The following is an 18,814-nucleotide window of genomic DNA, read 5'->3' on the forward strand; positions in this document are numbered from 1 at the left end:
CCTCCCATGTTTGGCCCCCATTACTCTACAACAGTGTCGCAACCAGCCTTCGCCAGCCTTGTACACCCCAAACCTCCTTGAGAGCCCGGTCTCTTTTCTTAGCTCTTTCGCTAAAGAATTTACTGTTGACTGGCGCGTGTCACCAGACCTCGTTGGGTCGTCGACAGTGATTATGGCTTGCCATTGGTGGTTGCGGCCATTTTCCTTTTGGCAATCTCAGCTCACAACCTGAAGCAGCAACAGCGAGGGGTATCGACCTCATAGATGGCGCTGTCCTCAACTCCTCGCCGCATGAAATTCGATACATGTCAGCTAAACTCGACCACATATCCCCGTGGATCTCATTGTACAACTTTGCACGAAAACTACCCACAGTCCGTTCCCAGTGTGCTTTGCCAATTGAAACGGTTCGTCCTAGGCGATGGACGCAAGCGAGAGAGGTATGGCCGATGATAACAAGGCCAATAGCAAAGTGGTCTCTTTTGAAAATCCCGAAGCAAAACTGTCTACACTCAGCACATTGTGGAAGGTGGCCATTCAAAAATTCTCCAAGGAGAACCACGTCAGCATATCGGAGCTCGAGCTGGAGGGTGACTTCCCCAGCACTGGTAGTGGTGCGGAAAAGGCCAATCTGATGTGGCAGAAAGCCCGTCATCCTGATGATCGAAAGGATAAGATAGTCACAGCTGTTGGAGGATGCTTAGGCTGGATAGACATGGCCGTTGAATATCTGAAGGATGCAGTACCTGACGGAGTCAGTACATTTTTGGGCGTGATCACGCAACATTACTGACTGTCATTGCAGTACGGAACCCCCGCAAAAATTGTTGCAGGGACGATTAGCTACATGATCAAGGTTGTATCCAGGTGTCTTGTCACTGAATGCTCCGCTGATGGTCAAAGGCTGCGAATAAAATGACCAGCGACTTCGATCTTATCGAGACAACCTTTGAGGGCCTCAACAATGCCCTGCGGGACATTGGCCTGCTGAAAAACCATTCCACTAGAGAAGATCATTTTACATATCGATTAATGGAAATCTTCCTGGCCATGTTTGATTTTTGCAGCTACACTACCACTCTTTTCCGCAAGCATACTCGAAGACGTATCCAGAAGTACATTCTTCCATTGGTCAATACATGCTGACGTGTCACCAGATATGTATCTTCGTGCGCTCTTCAAGGGCAATAACGAAAAGATTCAACAGAAATGCGATCACGTCAAAAAGGCGATCCAACAATTCCGAGACACTGTGCCTGTCAAAAGCTATGCGACCGTACTGGAGACAAATGAAAAAATTGACGAGTTACCCAGCAACCTCATTGTTGCAATACAATCGTAAGTGTTGCTCACGAGAAGCGGCAGAAAGTAGTTGCGTTGTGAGGTTCTCATGATATGCAGAATGAAATCCTCTGATCTACAACTCCTTCTTGGGCGACAAAAACCGACTTTCAAAGATATATTGGAAAACTTCCGAAAGCGAGGCGTCAATGTTGACGCAAAAGCAACGATGGAAAAGCAGATGGAGCTCATCAAGACTCGTTCGGTTGCAAATACCTTCTCCTGGATTAGAGAAGCGCCTACCTACTCATCCTGGTTGAAAGGCCAGCCGTCCCCGTTTCTTTACGTGTCGGGTTCTTCAGGAGCAGGCAAGACATACTTTATGTACAAATGCTGTCGAATCCTTGAAGATGGCCCTAAAGCGACAAGTATAGCGACGCAATCTGACAAAGGAAAGCAGATGGCATCAGTGGCATGTTTCTTCTTTGAACCAGGCAAGGAAGATGTCCAGTCCTTTCGAAACATTCTCGCCACACTTGTACTACAGATTGCGGAACAGGACGTCAGGTTGTGTGAGACGATGGCAAAAGACCTCGAAAAAGTATCCAAAGACGACGAAGCAGGCATGGTCACGACTCTGTGGGAAACTATGATCCTGAAGAAATTTGAAAGGACATCGGAAGGGTCTCCACGGACGTTGTACATCTTATTGGATGGTATCGATCAGATGAAAGCTGAATACTTTTCAGACATGATGGATCGTTTCAAGGCGCTAGGTCCAGACAAACACTCGATTCGGGTCATGTTATCAGGTTCTCGGGACATGGGTAACAAAGTCGACCTCAAGTCGCTATCAGAAATCGACTTGGACGAAATGACAAAGTCGAAAGGTGACATTGCCAAAGTCATCAATGATCGCATCCACAAATCGGCTGCTCTCAACAATCTAGGCCTCCACTTCAAGGAAAAGATCACGGACAAGTTTAATCACTGGGCGAACAGTAAGTAGTCCGACGTGACGCTTTGAACAACTTGGAAGGCTAAGATTCTCCCGTCAAAAGGTGTAATGTCGTCAGTAGATCTCATGCTAAGCTTGATTGAACAAAATGGGGGAGATAGGTACGCAGCAGCCAAACTCATGGAAGAGGCTGAAACCCCCGAATGGCTGTACAGAGCAATGATTAGACTGGTGAAAGTCAATAGGAGTGACCTAGTGCGAAAGAGCGTGGAGAGATTATATTCATGGTGTACATATGCGAAACAACCACTCTCTGTCGATGAACTTCAACATATATGGTCAATCGACACAAATCTGGGTAAATTCGACATACGAGAAGAGATTCAGGGAAAATCGTCCAGGTAAGTCGACAATGTCGGCTGGTCTCATACGGACTAACGTGATCTGAATCCGCCCAAAAAATATGGATCTTGCTGATGACTCTGAACTGCCTACAGTCTACTCTGCATCGAAACACTGCTACCGGGCCAGGACGATGCGGCAAGCTCCTTAACAAACCACGATGTAGTTTCATTTCGCCAGCCCGCCATCCGTGACTTCATAGAGACAGAAGGACACGACATGATCGAAGATCCCTTGCAAGAGAAAGTGAATATCTTCAAAACCCTTTGCGCGATCCTGAGCAGTGGTAGTGCAGATGGCGATCCTTTGAGAAAACGGCTCCAAAGTTACGCCTGTAGAGAGCTCATTCGACATCTGGATGACATTGATGTCAAAGCTACTTCATCGGAACAGGGGCGGGATGTGGTGGAAGGTATTGTTCGAGTCTTGTGTAACGAGAACGATGTCTGCTCTGTTTTTGAGACTGTTTTTCGGGATTCCAATCGATTCTCGGTGGATTTCGATTTGTATGAGTCTTCTGGTCTAGGTGTCTTTAACATGGCTGGGAAACTCGTGAGCACTTAAGACCTCTGGCAGAATTTGCACTACCAAAGCACAAAAATGCTGACCTTCAACAGACAGCATGGGCGAAGAAAATGAATTTTCATGACGAAGAAGATCTCTCTCTAGATGCGACAGACTGGGTCGAAGCAAGCATCATCATGCCACAGCGGATGTTGGAAACCTTGGGCTGTGGACATCTTGAGAATTGGGTCAAAGCTGTTACAGTGTCAGAGGCTACAGTACCGTACACGCTAGCATATCGTTGCTTGTATATTGTGATACTTTCTCTTGCAACAACACTTTTCATTCCCCTACTGATCAACTGAATAGGTCGGCATATTTGAAGATCCCGCCTTGAAGAGACACATGGACCTACCTGTTCTTTCTCCCGACGAACTCATGACCGAGTACATTGCTAAAATTATGCTGAGGTATGCCCGAAAGGTTCGTCATTTTCCGCGGGTGAAATTTGCCAAAGCACGGATTGCGACGGCGCTACTATTGAGTGAGGGCAATGACGAGGATCACGACAAGGCATTGCAGTTTTACACGGCAAACATCGTTGACAAATCCACTCCTGGTCCTGAGAAATTCTACTCTCTGCTCGGATCGCCGAATACTACGACCGCAAGGCTAGAGATGTTACTGATGACGAAGCGAAGGAGACATGGATCAAAGTTCAAGAGTACACGAGCAAGGCACTGCAACAATTGGCTCAGGAAAAGGGTGCTTTGGGCTCCGAGCTCGACAACGGACGGTGCTTAGCGGCATTCCTCCTCAAAGCAAATGCGTCGATGAGGCTTGCCGACGATGCAAAGGCTCTGGATACATGCGAGGGATTACTGCAGGCTTTTGACCTCGGTGAGGTCCAGTGGGGTTTCCAACTGCTGGATGCTCTGACTATGGTGGTAGAAATCCATTATCGCCATGGACGTTATGCCAGGCTTGTTCATCAAGTCTTGAACCAGAAGGCTCCATTGAAGTGTGCATGGTTCTGTCACCGGACTACGATTATGAACCACTCGGTTTATGCAGTTGACGCTTTTCGAGAAGCCGCAGTTCGCTCAAGGCGAGTTGACATGAGCATTCGCCTATGTGAAGAGGCGATCGAATACTGGCGGGAAAACGATTCAACCATGGCCATCTTCCTCCAGGATTATCTAGCCGTTATCTATCGTCGAGATGCTCGGACTACCGTAATGGCAGAAAGGCTGCTGGACAATATCATCGAAACGATCCAAAAAGACTACACTCTACTCAAAGGCGGCATCCTGCGCAGCGTATTCCCTAGAATGGTGGACATACTTTCCGAGAAATGCCACTTGAGCCAGTCGGAAGTCACGAAAAGGGAAAGCGTGATGAAACTCACAGGCTTCATCAACGAGTTCAAGGGAACCGCGGTTGTTGAGCCCATAACGTTCGCGGTCGCCCTGGTCGCCCTTGCGAGGATGCAAAAAGACTGCCCTGGGTACGGAGTGGCGAGGGCGATGGTCGAGGCTGATCGCGCCTTCAAGCTGTGCATTGCGGATCTCGAAGACTCAACTGGGGCTAATGACGGTCTAGCTTTCTGTGCACTTGCCCGAGTTTTGATGTTTGCAGGGTACGACGTCGATGCCAGCGTATCCCTATCACTACAGTTCTCCGAAGTTCGAGACTATGATGATTCAGAGTCTCGTTCTCAAACCCCCGACAGTGCGTTGAAGCGATGGAATACTAATTCTAGTCGCGGAACTGGTTCCACCAAGTCAGACGAGGAGAGTGGCCAGGATGATGACACGTCTTCTACTGTCTCTACCACACAAGACGGGGGAGTCGACAACCATGATACGCCAAATGTTATACCTGAAGAGCCTGCTTCCAATAGCCGTCCACTCCTCCTCGGCCCTCCAGAAGTGGAGCCAGTTGTGAACAACGAGGATCAGATAGCAGCAACATCTGATGAGACTGACCAACGGAACGATCCAAATCATTGACGAAGCCCCAGCCAATGCGTCAACCATCAAAGAGTCACAGCATGCCAATGGCACACACGTTGAAGGTGATGTTCGGCTAACCAATGGGGCTCACATGACAGCAGACGGTGAGGGTGCAGCAAACCCGGTAGATAGCGTTCAAGATGCACAGCCGGTGTCTTCAAGTGCAGCCTCGGTCGTTATGGCTGAGGCACTTGATACCGTATCAAAAAGTCGAGCAGAGAAGACGATGAGTAGTGGAAGGGATATCGCTCAAGAGGAAGAGGTTTCAGACAAGATGAGGGATGTCGAGTCGGATACGCACAAAGAGGAAGAGGTTCCAAATCCACGCGAGGGCGAAGATGTGTTCGAATACGGACAATTCGTATACTGCGATGGGCGTTGCAGTCTGAACCCCATCACCGCTTGGCCTCTGACGGAGAAGTATTATTTTTGTAATGACTGTGTCGACGTGGCCCTCTGCGGCAAGTGCTATCCGACGCAGACTCAGTACTACGAGGATTACGGACAGGGATTCTGGTACAAGGTCTGCTGGGCAAAGCACGAGTTCCTCGAAGCGCCCATCGACGGGTGGAGAGGAGTCAGGAATGGAATGATTCGGATCGGCGACAAGGAGAAATCGTGGTTCGAATGGCTCGACGAGGTCAAGAAAAAATGGCAGAAGAAGATGAATGAGTTTGGCGAGGGTGGGTTGAACTCAAACGAGCGTATTGGGACGTAATCATATTGTGACGGACGACGGCTCTTGATCGATGGACACTTTGAAATGCCGTTGTAGCAGTTGAGATTTGAAGAGAATATTAAAAACATGACACTATATGAGTACATGTATAAACCTGAATTTAGGGGTGCCGCCAATACTCGTTGTTAAGGCCCGGGCCCCTGCATCATGACTGTGTTATCTTTTTCTTGTCTTGAAACTTTGGTTTGATAGAGATGGAGATGGAGTTGTCAATGTCTGATGGGGAGATTGAGTCTTGGACCCGTCCCTTCCCCCGAGTGAAGAGTTGTCCAGTAGGTCCCACGTTTCAGAAGGCAGCGAAAGGACTGACCCAGGCAGTTTGGGTGGTTCATATCGAGTCGTCAACCGTCAAGGAACATGTCTTGTCTTTTCCGGGGAGGAATGGGGATTGGCTCTTTCGAGATCGTCTGCTTTGATGGATCTTTGTCGATTTGGGGATAATTTTGATTGATTTCGTCCATCATATCGTTGATTGTTTTTGTGATGATTGTCCAGACGACTCGGTACGTACTTGTGGTGAAAAAAATGCCCTCCTCACACCCTCTCACCGTCATCCGTCACGTCCTTGAGGACCGGTCCTTCATTGGCTCTCATTCACCGGCCTGGAGACACCCCTCCGTTGCCGCACAGTTTTGTCGTGGTGTCGACGTTGCGTTTCTCCCTCTCACCCTGGGCTTTCCCACCCCGGTGAGTCAGACTGTTTCCGGTCCCTTCTTTTTTTTTTGTTCTTGGTTACCACTCCTTGACCTTTAGTTTCAACGGCAAATGGAGGAGCTTCTGTCCAAACGGCGTCGAACCCGGTAGTCTTCCAGCTCTGATGTTCATCTGTAGGGACTGGTGTAGGAGTCTCGGTTCTCCCAGTTGAGCGTCACGTTCCCTCCTCATGGCCACGAAGTCGTCCTCGGACACGTCGTCCTTCAAATGCTTGTTTTGGGTCTTGTGTTGTCGGACCGTCATGTAAGGTTGTGGCAGGGCACGATCCTCCGGGGGGTAATCGTGACCGGTCCAGATTTTCACGTCGTTGGCCATGCTCAGTAGTTTCTGAGTCGACTTGTAAAGGTCGTACGCACTGCCTCCCGGGAAGTCGCAACGGGCGGTGCCAATGTCGGCGTGGAAAATCGAGTCTCCACAAAAGATGTTGTCTGTGATGAAGAAGAAAAAAAATGAATAGTCCGTCAGTACTCACTCATACAAGACATGTCGGAGGTCAGAGACTCTCTCATCTCGGAGGTAGGGAAAAGGGGATGAAGGTGTGGAGTGTGCGTGTGTGTCTATACATGTGGGAAGGATGATATATCTCACCTCCAATTTTATAACCAAGGTGGTCTGGAGTATGACCTGGCAGATGAATTGCCTGGACACTCATGTTTCCGATCTTGAAAGTTTCGTCGTCTTCGAATAACTTGTCAAAAACGTTTTGGTACTCCACGGTTGGCACGCCGTACTTTTGACCAAAGAGGTCTTGAACTTGGTCTATGCGTTTGCCGATGCCGATGCTCGGTGCCGTGCTTTGGTCTTGAGACAACCTCGTGCGAAGATACGTCGCGGCCGTGGGGTGGTCGGCGTGAGCGTGAGTCTCTAGGATCATTTCGACTCGGTAACCTTTTTCCTTGATCAACGCGAGAAGTGCGTCGGCAGAGGTCGTGCTAGCCGTCTGCGTGGATGGGTCGTAGTCCAAGACCGGATCGATTATGACGGCTTTTTTGGTGTCAGGGTCGGCCACCACGTATTGCCAAGTTCCAGTTTGATCTTGAAAGACTGGATGGATGGACGGCTGTTGAACGGTCGCTGCAGTGCCGGCTCCAGTGGCGTACGTCGCTCGATTTACGGGTCGGTGGGCCGGGGTTTTCCTGGACATGGACACGATGGCGGGGCCTGTGCGGGAACATTTGGGTGGTCCACAGTTGCCTTTGTGTGAACATGTTTGACGGAGATCTGTTTTGCTGAATGATCTTGCCGTTGACGTGCTGTATGCAGCTTTTGTCAATACCCGGTCAAGTGGACTGTTGCGAACACTGGCTCGGATGGTGATGGTGGTAGTGCAAGGAGTGGCGGGTAAACTGGTGAAAACGTGGCGAATGTTACTCGAACAGGTACGAGTTGCTAAAGAAGTCATACTGGTGGTGCTTTATCGATACAAGGTACTCGGGAGGTGAAGTGAACGGGGTAAGAAACAAAACTTATCGAATTACAATTTCTGATGATGAGTTGTGAAAAAAGTTGCGAGGCTATATGAGGAAATCAATCTCAGTCCACCCAAAAGAACTTTCGGGATATGACAAAAGAGAGATTAGGGGTCTAGACAAGGCTTTCGTCAATCAATTTAGTGCCCGGGGGGTTTATCAACGGCTGATCAAAGTACAGAGAGGATCGCACTAATTCTACTGGAAACGGGAGTACGAGGGCGAGGGGACTTGATCCGATAACTCCACAGTACAGTTCCCATCCTCCAAGGAGGTACAGGAGGCAACAGGAGGTACGGAGTACAACACTCCCTACTGTAGGCACAGTATGTACAATAGGTACCAGTGGGTAGTCAGACCACGATACAAGGCAAGGCTGAAAGGACCCACTTCGGCGACTAGCGGAGAAGCTTCGCCGAACGATGAAGTCCGTTATAAAATCTGCTGATGTGGAAACTTTTCTCCTTCCAAGTCCCCGATCGACCTGCAACCCAGCCTTTTGTCGACCTTTTTTGATTTTGTTGTTGTCGTTTGTATTTTTTTTGTGGTCGTGTGATTCTCATCTCACTTAGTCTTGTCATTGAGTCAAGTCACATCTGCGAGTCTACAGTTCACTCTACTCGGACCAAAAAAAATGTTCAACAACCGAGTGGTGGTCCACGCCGGACGGTGTACAGCAAGGGCCACGCGACAGAAGGTTTCGTCGACAATAATGACAAAAAGAAATCTCGCCAATGTCGCTCCGGTCGATTCGGCCTCATCAAAGAGTCACAAGGTCGTGGTCATCGGGGGCGGATCTGCGGGTGTCGCCATCAGTCACCAACTTTTGCGCACGGGCAAATTTGCTCCTCGAGACATCGCCGTTGTTGATCCCGCGACCTGGCATCACTTCCAACCTGGATGGACACTGGTCGGAGGAGGCCTCAAGAAGAAGCAGGACCTCCGGAGACCGATGAAGGAGCTGTTCGACCCGAAACTGGAGTTCTACCACGACAGCGTCAAGGGATTTTCACCCACAGAAAACTTCATCACCCTCTCCAACGGCGACAAGGTCAGTTACGAACAGTTGGTCGTCGCTCCGGGAATCAAGATCGACTATGCCAGCATCAGGGGTCTGTCGGAGGCTCTGGAGGATCGGTCCTCGTCGGTGTCGACCATCTATGGTTATGACTCGTGCGACAAGGTGTTTGAGACCATCCAGCGACTCAAAAAGGGAAACGCCATCTTCACCCAGCCTGCCGGCGTCATCAAGTGCGCCGGAGCACCTCAAAAAATCATGTGGCTGGCTGTCGACTTCTGGAAGAGGGCCGGCCTGTACGATCCCGGCAACGTGGTCAACTCACCCATCCAAGTCACATTTGCCACCGGATTGCCCGTCATGTTTGGCGTGCCAAAATACAGTGCCAAGCTCAACGAGATGCGTGAAGAGCGTGCCGTCGAGGGTCTGTTTAAGCACGACCTGAAATCCATCGACGGCGACAATGCCACCTTTGCGCACGTCGAGACGGGCGAGCAGGTCACGAGAAAATTCGACCTCTTGCACGCCGTGCCGAAGATGGGCCCCCACGACTTCATGAAGACCAGTGGACTGACCAACGAGGCCGGCTACGTGGACGTGGACGAGGCCACTTTGCAACAGAAGAACTACCACAACGTCTGGTCGTGCGGCGACGCCTCCAGTCTGCCGACATCGAAGACGCTCGCGGCCATCACCTCTCAGGTTCCCGTGTTGGTCAAGAACCTGATGGACACCATGGAAGGCAAACAACACAACCAGACCTACGACGGCTACACGTCTTGCCCCCTCTTGACAGAATACGGAAAAGTCATGCTCGCCGAGTTCAAGTACGGAGGAGAGCCCAAGGAGACGTTTGGTAACTTGATGGGCATCGACCAGGCTACCCCGAGACGCGCATTTTATCATCTCAAAAAGGATTTCTTCCCATGGATATACCACAAGGCTCACGTCAAGGGAACGTGGCATGGACCCAAAGGCTGGAGACCATGAGCTTCCGTCACACATGTATGACTATATTTTTTATTTTTCAAAAGAAGGAATTATTGCTTTGTATGGAATTTATTTTGAATCCTCAGTCAATGATACGAATAAAAGAGAGCAATTAAAGTGTGCGTACCTCTCCAGTGCTGTCGATGGTATGGGCTTAAGGGAGCAGAGTACAACCCTCAACGTTGTTTGGTATTCAGAGTCGACATTGTATCTAAGCCGAGTCTCGTACAAGTTCCAAATCAGTATTATGTCGTATGCGATGAGCTTATCACCCCACCCAAGGCAAAACAGGAGTCAAGTCGCCGATTTTCAATCGCTCAGGTCGAATGAAGGCGAGGACCCGGATGTGCGGAGGACCCACACCCCTATAGCCCTACGCGGTACGGATACAGATCGAGCATGTTCCTTTAGCGAGAACGCCGTGTTTAGGTCCATCGAGGAACCCGCTCACCTGGGTCACGGCCCGACGAAAGCTTCTATGCATCTACCGGTCGACCGACCGACTCTTCTTTCCATCAAAAGTCAGTCAGGCGTGAGGCTGAAAAGTGGCACCTCTCACACCGGGAATCAACATCATCATCATCATCATCATTCGCCGTAGCTGGTTTTCGGGAATCGCTTTGCCTCGCCGTCGCCGACGCAAGTCCTTTCATGTACCTGGAATACCGGCAGAATAAGGAGGAATTCCCCCTAACCACGATGGTCGGGGTCAATCAGATTTCAGTCAGAGTTCTAGTTAGGTCTTTACGAATTTGTTCCTCCATGGGACCAAAAAAACCATGGGCCAACACCATTTTGATTTTTTATCTCGCTCGCCCTCGAGTCACACCCCGTAGATGTACGTTCGATTGAATCATCTCACCACTTGGGGTCCATTGATACTTGTTTGTTCGTTCCTTTGTCATCTTTCCTGTATAGGTGAGCTTGTCAATGGATCAATCACAATGACCACATTACCAAAGACACCTACCCCCGCCGCCCCTGGTGTGGCGGTGGTGGTGCCAGCCGATGAAGCCAGAAAGACATCTCAAGAAGAGAGCGTTGCCTCGGGGAAGAAGAAATCGAGAAAAACACATTATCCTTTTTGGTTCGGTGGGAGCGCTGCAAGCATGGCTGCATGTGTCACTCATCCATTGGATCTTGGTATGTTCAGCTATTGCTTCTCTTATTTTCAATTCCACATTCTTTCAAATGGTTCGAAACTAAAACATTACTCACTACTGACCAGAAATATAGTAAAGGTTTGCATACTACCCATGTCCCATAGCACAACATAACCACCTCACCAGCAAAGCCGCCTCGGGGTGGTGGCATCTACGGATCGTTTGAGGTTTTTTTACTGAGTTGGAATATTTATTAGGTTCGTCTTCAAACTGCAGCCGGGGTTCCTGGCTCGACTCAGAGAAGCATGTTGGAGACGATCGCAGGCATCGTCAGACATGAAGGCATAATGGGTTTCTACAGTGGTTTATCCGCCTCCGTTCTACGTCAAGCGACCTACTCGACCGTTCGGTTCGGAGTGTACGAAGAAATGAAGAGGCAGTGGATCGGTGACGGCGATGGCGAACAGCAGAAGCCTCCCAGTTTTCCAGTACTCGTCGCCATGGCTTCGATATCGGGTTTCATGGGCGGTATCGCTGGAAACTTCGCAGACGTCCTCAACGTCCGTATGCAGAGAGACAAGGCGCTTCCTGTGCATGAACGTCGAAACTACAAGCACGTTTTTGACGGTATTTTGAGGCTACAACGGGAAGAAGGAGTCAAGGGTTTCTTCAGGGGTTGGGTGCCCAACAGTACCCGCGCTGCCGTTCAAACAGCCGGACAGTTGGCCAGTTACGACACCGTCAAGAGGATGCTGATGGAGTATACGCCCTTGAGAGAAGACACCCTGTCGACTCAACTCGCCGCTTCTTTCTTGGCCGGAGCCATGGCGGCCACGGTGACGAACCCCGTCGACGTCGTCAAGACAAAGGTCATGGCGGGGGATGGAAAGCCGGGGGGTGTCGGTGAACTCGTCACCACCCTCTACCGTCAGGAGGGTCTTTCTTGGGTGTTCAAAGGCTGGACCCCTAGTTTTTTACGCCTGGGACCGTGAGTTTGTTCGCTCCCCGTCTCCGGTTTGATTTCGATTTTCCATTGCCGCTGACCTGATCTACCTGTGAAACACAGACATACAATATGTACTTTTCTATTCCTAGAGACACACCGGAAAGTCTATCGATCTTTGCAAGGAGAAGATTGAGATGGTTACCACAAATGTCATTCCTACACTACACAACACGGTCTAGAGTCACCCACGACCTTTTTGCATACTTGTCATCAAACTACAAGTCCGCTGACTGGCGATGAGAATATGACTTAGGCTGCAAGAGTTGACCTCGACCAATTTTCCTTTCGTAACGAAAATCTTTCTTCCAAGGAGCCAGAAGCAATCACAGGACGATATAGAAGACAACGTTAGTTTTATCGAGATCCTTGGAAATGGCATCTAGATTTTCCCTACAGCCATCATTTTACGAACTCTGAGTTTGGGTGCTTCTACTCCGTATCACACATCTTGACACTCACCTCCGGCCCGTGTCGATCCGCAAGGCTGAATCCCTTGTGGAGTAACGGAGTGCGAATTGAAGGGTGATATCGAGTTCAAGCCAAGAACTTTATCAGCTGGCCTTCAAAGTTTGGGTAACGACAGACAACACCCAAGAAATGGAGATATGAATTGAGCCATCTGGAAAAACCACAGACGCAATATAAGATGATCAAAGTCATTAATTAATTTCGTACAAAATGTTATCTTCCCGGAACAAAGGTGTCCTGAATGTCCTCGAGAACGTATCCCCAAGATGATATTGACCATCAAATATAGATCGTTGGTGAAGGGGAACTCAAATGAAGCACCGGTCACCATAGATTCGAAATCTTCGATTCCAAGAACGAGAATATTTTAACCAAAGAAAAGAAAAGAACCATGGAATGTGACCGAAATGGCTCAATCCAAGTCGTAGGTCTGAAATTCCGAGGCCGTTGCTCATATCTTCGTGAAAAGAGCATGCTGAGAAATGAATAATAATCGTAGTGTAGCATCTGGTTTCGCCGTTGTTTTGATCGCTCAAGCAGATCGATCAATCAAAATCATCTCTTGGTCTACCGTCTAACCAGTTCCTAGCCTTTTTCAGACTAAAAGTCCTCCTAGGTCTTGGATCCTGGTAAGCTTCATTGCTGCCATACCCTCTGCTCGGATCATCGAGATACTCCTTGCCAATGATGCCATTACCTCTCAACTTATTAGGCGGATCATGAGGCTGGGGGTCTGATGGCGAGATACCGAGAACGCGCTCTTGTTTTCTGAGACGACGCATCGGAAACTCTCCAGATCCACCTGAAACGGGAGGCTGGCCGGTATTGAAGCTGGATGGTGGCGCTGGGGAGGAATGCGAATCACTTACAGTCCTGGGGACCTGCATCATTGGACGATTGTTCGAGGCCGATCCGATGGTCAGAGAGCGTCGTGTGCTGGGATGCTTGCTGGGTTCTAGACTATGGTTCGGAGGTGGTCGGCTCTCTGTATCATAAAGAATGTCATGGCTTGTAGTGGCGCGATAAGGCTGTGAAGATTGAGGATTGCCGCCTGACTGCTGCCAAGGCTGCATTTGTTGAGTTGCTGGAACCGCGCCTGACTGCATCTCATGATCCGACTCTTCGTCACTAAGAAACTCATCCGTCTTTTGCTGCTTGCGACTGCCAAACAGGCTAAATCTTCGGCGCGGAGTCGCCGTCTTAGGATAGACCTCTTCATCAGTAAAGCTTTCGTCATCACTTTGTACCTGGCCCCAGCTGCCTTCTGGACCGTGTGAAGCTCTGCTGGGCCGTCGCCCAGCCAGCCCAAATCTATTGAGAAGGGTAGGCTTCCTTTGTACACCAACAGTCTCATCAAGCTTTTCGCGGTCAGAGCTACCATCATACCAAAGAGCTGGAACAAGAAGTCGATAAGGTATCGTTATTCCAGCGGGTTGCTTTTGGCTAACTTCAACATTGAGCACAATATCAAGACCCCCTTCCAAGTTGATGTGGTCGTTGACATCGATCTCATTGCCTTCGGCATCAACAGCAGGAATGTTTCCCTTCCTGGCGGCCTTTTCCGATAGATTTGTCGGCCGACGTTGGAATGTATTTGGGCGTGCTCGAACACCAGATGAGGATTGATCAAAGGACGACGCACGTGGTCGAGCTGTAGCTTGGAAGTCGCCGGATGATTGCCTCGAACCAGATGTAGTCCTATCCTGGGAGACAGAACGTCCATTTTGCCGGATTGTGCCATCATGCGATGCAGAGCCCTCCTGCTCATACATCGCGTCACGGTATGAGGTGGGCGGCGCTCGTCGAGAGCTCAGTCGACGGAGTAAAGCTCTAGGGTTGACATCTTCTTTACTGAAAGAGAAACGTCGAGGGCGTGCCTCCAGGGTGCCTTGCGCCTCATCCACGTCCTCATCCTCTGACATGACCGGGCTTTCGGTAGGTGATGGCGGAGGCGTCGACCCAGGGATATATTCTTGGATGGAGCACCAATTACGGCGTGGTAGAAGGTGTGTGTTGTTTCGCTTCTTGTAATCGACATCATGTGTAAACATTGGAATCATGTTTTCGTCAGTATACATATCCAGGTGATGAGTCTTGTTGCGTTTATTCAGGATGTCCGCCAGCATATCCGACGGTGGTGTGTTCACAATAGCTGATGATATGATGTTCGGCATGTATCGGTGATCTCTGTCTTTCGGTATCTTGAGCTTGGGATTGGAATGGAATTGACCGACAGCTGCGAGATGAACATCTCCACTTAGAATGGTGATTCGACACGATTTCTCTGCTGCGAGGTCTTGTAGGTCTTTGATAAAGTCGTTCCGTTCGCGCTTGTGGCTTTTGGCGGTCCAGTGGTCATCCAGATCATCCAAGATCTCCACGCCACCGTCAAACTTGTTCAGGAAACCACCTTTCAAGACCCCTGCTCTGCCCAAAGCTTTCACGGGGTCCATGAGACGACTTGTCAGAACGTTTTCCAACCAGACTAAGCGTGGGTAGGCGATTGGCACTCCTAACAGAATGAGCAAATGCTTGGTCTCGCCCTCGATCAGTTCTTTTCTGCATCGCTCGAGGATGATATCAAGGGTATCAACGCTGAGAACTTCATGACGCATGCGTTCGGTGCGGCAGTCTACGCCGAGAAATGCAACGTGCTTACCCAATTGCATGAAGACGCTTCTGCTGACCTGCTTGATGTATGGTCCAGGCTCTCTCCCGAGTACCCAGCTTGGCTCATGAACCGTTGTTTCTTCTGGGACGCTTTGGTGTTGGAAAAGCATGTAGTATTTGAAAGCAATATTACCTATGCCCGAGAACACAGGGGTTTCCATGAAATGATGTGGATATGAACCGAAACCATCAATAATGTCGTGGTCGTCCCAAATGTTCACCATTGGAATTTGACTGGCTGCCATCCCAAAGAGACCCTGAGAAAACCACATGGAATATCGATTGAGGTAAAAGGTCTCAAGTTCTTCTTTCATCTCGTGCGTGAAAGGGGCGCTGTGCTTGTGCGCAGGGTTCCGCATCCTAGTCCACTCGCCAAAGTGTTGAGTCTCAATCATGACTCGATCATTATAGATTTGATCACCGCCACCAATCATGACATGGAAAGGGCGTGTCTCGTGAGTATTCAGGACGTCCCTCCACAATGGATCAGGCCCACTGAAATTATTTGGATTCACTGAGAGGCTGAATCCATTGCAGCTGTGGAACATGATATTCATCGTCTGTCCTTGGGCTGGCACCCAGAAGCCAGCAGAAGCGCCTCGATTGATCCGATAGGCGATGTGTTGTTGTTGCTCCATAAGTTCGATTTCAATGTTGAAACGCCAGAACGTTACGTCTCGGTCGGGATCAGCATACAATCTCGCGCCTTTGACTTCGGAATATCTGCCGAGCCGTTCGCCATCTGTATCAGAGGTTCTCCGGTTAATCGGCGTATTGTGATAACCATTAAGGTCGGTGGGACTGGGTGAGCTTTCGAAGAGGCCATCATCGTTTTCAAGTTGAGATAGATCTTTACCTTCTTCGAGGTGATCAATCGGACGAACATACAATGCGCGGCCAGTCCTAGAAAGCTTTGTCAAGCCAGCCACAGGATCAATATATTCTGGCCTTAAACCATTTTCTCCCACTTCATGAGGAGGAGGCGGCAGCAGTTTCTGAGGCTGACAAAAGAGGCGTAATGTTGGCGGCTCCTCATACGAAGAGTGTGAATCTTGCGTTACAATTAAAACGCTCCCTCGCCATACTTCACGATCTATCCCCTTCTCAACCTTGACCTTCTTTATGCCTGTATACCGAAGCAAGGGACCGCATCGTAGGTAAAGTCTGGGCTTGAACTCCGCAGTCTTGTCATCGATGGGCACTTCCTGGCCTGCTTGATGCGATACTGACGTCGATCGACTCCGGCGTCGCCCGGACCCCGTAGCAGGCTGTTCCCACCAAGCTTTGCCTTTATCGAGTGGAGCAGCAGCTTCCGTAGAGAAATGTTCGGCAGTGAGTCTTGCTATTCCAGCCTCTTTCCATTCATCGACCGGACGCCGATTCATAGGCTCCTTGAAAGAAACGCTGGACTTGCGCTGTCGTTGACGTATAGCATCGGCAACCTTTTCTGGTGGCGAACGTGGGCTGCTAGGATGTGGGGAGGGCTGAAGGCCTCGAATTGCTGGAGGAGGTGTATGTGGAAGATGGCGTTGACCGGCGGGTGAGTTCGAGATAGCCGTCCGTGGCGTCAGATCAAGGTTCTCAGACTTCTTAGTTCTGCTCGCGGATACCGTTGTTGGCACCGGAATCCGACTTGGTTGAGGGTCAGATGGTATTGCTGGGTCGAAGGATGTTGGTCGAGGCTTTTGAAGTTTTCGTGATCCGTCTCTCGCAAGAGCATTGGGCGCAGAGACTCCTGTCGGTTTTTCCAAAGCTGCTTTGTGAGACGCATTCTGTCTCTCCACCAAACTTTCTCGCTGGGGAAGACGTCTGTTTTGCGTTTCTTGTGCACGAGGCTGTCTGTCAATTCCACCCGACCGAGATGATTGTCTACCTGTCGATTGGGGTTCTTGTCGTTTCCTCGACTGTATTGTTTGAGAAGGTCCACTGGCCAACTCTGCGCGGACCTTGGACACAAGTTCTGGTGACTCATTTGTGTCCACATCATCGCTTCGATACTTGGTGCTTTGTCGGCGAGCTTTGCTCGTGGAGCCTGTCTGCAAGGGGCTTGATACAGTGTAGTCAAAGCCAGAAGGACCTTCGCCAGACAGAGTTCTGATGTCAGGCCGATGATTGTCCAGTGTTGTGCTGTGCTGTAGCCGTTGTCGGTGAGTCGTGCTGAGATTTCGCACTAATCCCGCATCCTCCAAGGTCGGCACTTCTGCCTCAATTGGAGGCTCGCGACGAGATGCAGTACGTTTTGAACTGGAAACACTCCTGTGTGTGGGTAATTGCTCACGGGAAGCTTTGATCTCGTTGTCCATTTTGCTGGCATTGCGTTCTTGCATAAGCATTTCCGCTTCTTGGACCCTCGCGCGCTTGGCCTCCTTGTTGATGTCGTTGAGGGTAACCTCCAATTTCTGAAGAGGAGACCGATCAGGAGCCCAGTCACGTCGCTGAGCCTCGTCGCGGAGTGCACTAGATCTACTCACTGCTGAGATTGGTTCTTCAATGTGTCGTGGGGTTTCTGATACCCGGCGAGGCTTTTGAAGTACCCTGGCAAGGTCTGCGGATGGTTCTCGTGCTGACTGCGCCTCTCTCCGAGGTATGGCCATAGGGCTATTGCCATTGAGGACGGTGGTCTTTAATCGCAGACCATCGGTAGCAAGGGGCTTTCGTGGTATTCCTGGCGCGACATCTTCCTGATTGGCCTTTGATACTGAGCGCCGCTTGGGATTGATGTTTTCATCTTCTGGGTAAATCCCATCCACATCGGCAAAGGCTTCTCTGTGGAATGGCCGTCCTTTCGCCCTCTGCGAGAAAGACCTATGCATGCCTGGTTCTGCCCCTCCTCCGCCTCGATATGCTATCGGCGGTCCTCGAGGGACTTCTGGTGCTACTGGGAGTGGAGGTTGCATGAGATCCGTCTGGTCGGCAGATTGAGACTGCCTCGAGAATTCTAGGCTGTTTCGACGATCCCCGCCATCATTGTTTCTTGTCCGTGTATTGTTTTGGAGGATCATATCATCCAACACCGGGTCATGGTAAGACTCGTGAGGATTCATTGAGGTAGCGATTTACGCAGTGCTGTTCGATTCAAGGAGTAGCTGGCAAGGAACGAGGTCAGTTCAGGATGTTTTACGCTTTCTGTTGAAAGCCATGAACAAGCAGTTTGAGACACTGGAGGAGGATCTCTGGTAAGGCTCTCGGCTGGGAGTGCAAAAGAAAGGTGTAGGTGTAGGTGAAATGCGCAAATGCCGTGCGGCTGTAAGCTGAGGGACTGCAATGCGGTAACACAACGACGGGATGAAAGTGGTATGAACAATGATGATAGAGCTATGTGATGTTAACATTATGTACAAGAAGAAATCAGAAAGCAATCAACATAGTAAAAGAATCCTGCAAAGTGCTTGTACGCAGGTGAGGTACCCATGTATCCGCGTGGCTGGTAAACTCGATGACCACGTTAGAGAAACAGAACCGAGTAAATCTTGCAGC

The 18,814-nt window shown here is 49.9% G+C and overlaps 6 protein-coding genes across 6 annotated transcripts; 4 read left to right on the forward strand and 2 right to left on the reverse strand.

Moving 5' to 3' along the window:
* Nucleotides 1-442: 442 nt before the first annotated feature.
* On the forward strand, nt 443-5,157 carry PV06_01237 (uncharacterized protein; the record flags this gene model as incomplete). The annotated part of the gene is made up of 10 exons (XM_016401832.1): nt 443-754; nt 806-856; nt 904-1,105; nt 1,158-1,324; nt 1,385-2,282; nt 2,343-2,640; nt 2,737-3,161; nt 3,218-3,459; nt 3,515-3,745; nt 3,817-5,157. The coding sequence occupies 10 exons, from the start codon at nt 443-445 to the stop codon at nt 5,155-5,157; spliced, it is 4,167 nt and encodes a 1,388-aa protein (XP_016268885.1).
* A 94-nt stretch (nt 5,158-5,251) lies between these two features.
* On the forward strand, nt 5,252-5,878 carry PV06_01238 (uncharacterized protein; the record flags this gene model as incomplete). Its single annotated transcript, XM_016401833.1, has 1 exon — nt 5,252-5,878. One exon carries the CDS (start codon nt 5,252-5,254, stop codon nt 5,876-5,878), a length of 627 nt encoding a protein of 208 aa, XP_016268886.1.
* A 753-nt stretch (nt 5,879-6,631) lies between these two features.
* PV06_01239 (uncharacterized protein) lies at nt 6,632-7,869 on the reverse strand (the record flags this gene model as incomplete). The annotated part of the gene is made up of 2 exons (XM_016401834.1): nt 7,202-7,869; nt 6,632-7,041 (listed from the first exon to the last, which is right to left on the reverse strand). Exons 1-2 carry the CDS (start codon nt 7,755-7,757, stop codon nt 6,632-6,634), a joined length of 966 nt encoding a protein of 321 aa, XP_016268887.1. The 5' UTR covers nt 7,758-7,869.
* Nucleotides 7,870-8,566: 697 nt separating this feature from the next.
* PV06_01240 (uncharacterized protein) lies at nt 8,567-10,289 on the forward strand. The gene has a single exon (XM_016401835.1). The coding sequence runs from the start codon at nt 8,717-8,719 to the stop codon at nt 10,088-10,090; it is 1,374 nt and encodes a 457-aa protein (XP_016268888.1). The 5' UTR covers nt 8,567-8,716; the 3' UTR covers nt 10,091-10,289.
* A 745-nt stretch (nt 10,290-11,034) lies between these two features.
* On the forward strand, nt 11,035-12,185 carry PV06_01241 (uncharacterized protein; the record flags this gene model as incomplete). Its single annotated transcript, XM_016401836.1, has 3 exons — nt 11,035-11,233; nt 11,327-11,331; nt 11,451-12,185. The coding sequence occupies 3 exons, from the start codon at nt 11,035-11,037 to the stop codon at nt 12,183-12,185; spliced, it is 939 nt and encodes a 312-aa protein (XP_016268889.1).
* A 644-nt stretch (nt 12,186-12,829) lies between these two features.
* Nucleotides 12,830-18,682, reverse strand: PV06_01242 (uncharacterized protein). The gene has a single exon (XM_016401837.1). It carries the CDS (start codon nt 18,379-18,381, stop codon nt 13,213-13,215), a length of 5,169 nt encoding a protein of 1,722 aa, XP_016268890.1. The 5' UTR covers nt 18,382-18,682; the 3' UTR covers nt 12,830-13,212.
* Between the last annotated feature and the right edge of the window lie 132 nt (nt 18,683-18,814).

The sequence above is a fragment of the Exophiala oligosperma genome, assembly GCF_000835515.1.
Source record: "Exophiala oligosperma strain CBS 72588 unplaced genomic scaffold supercont1.1, whole genome shotgun sequence".
NCBI classification, from domain to species: domain Eukaryota; kingdom Fungi; phylum Ascomycota; class Eurotiomycetes; order Chaetothyriales; family Herpotrichiellaceae; genus Exophiala; species Exophiala oligosperma.

Excerpts from the sequence above, each read along its gene's own strand:
- PV06_01240 (XM_016401835.1), top strand. The coding sequence starts at position 8,717 with ATGTTCAACAACCGAGTGGTGGTCCACGCCGGACGGTGTACAGCAAGG.
- PV06_01242 (XM_016401837.1), bottom strand. The coding sequence starts at position 18,381 with ATGAATCCTCACGAGTCTTACCATGACCCGGTGTTGGATGATATGATC.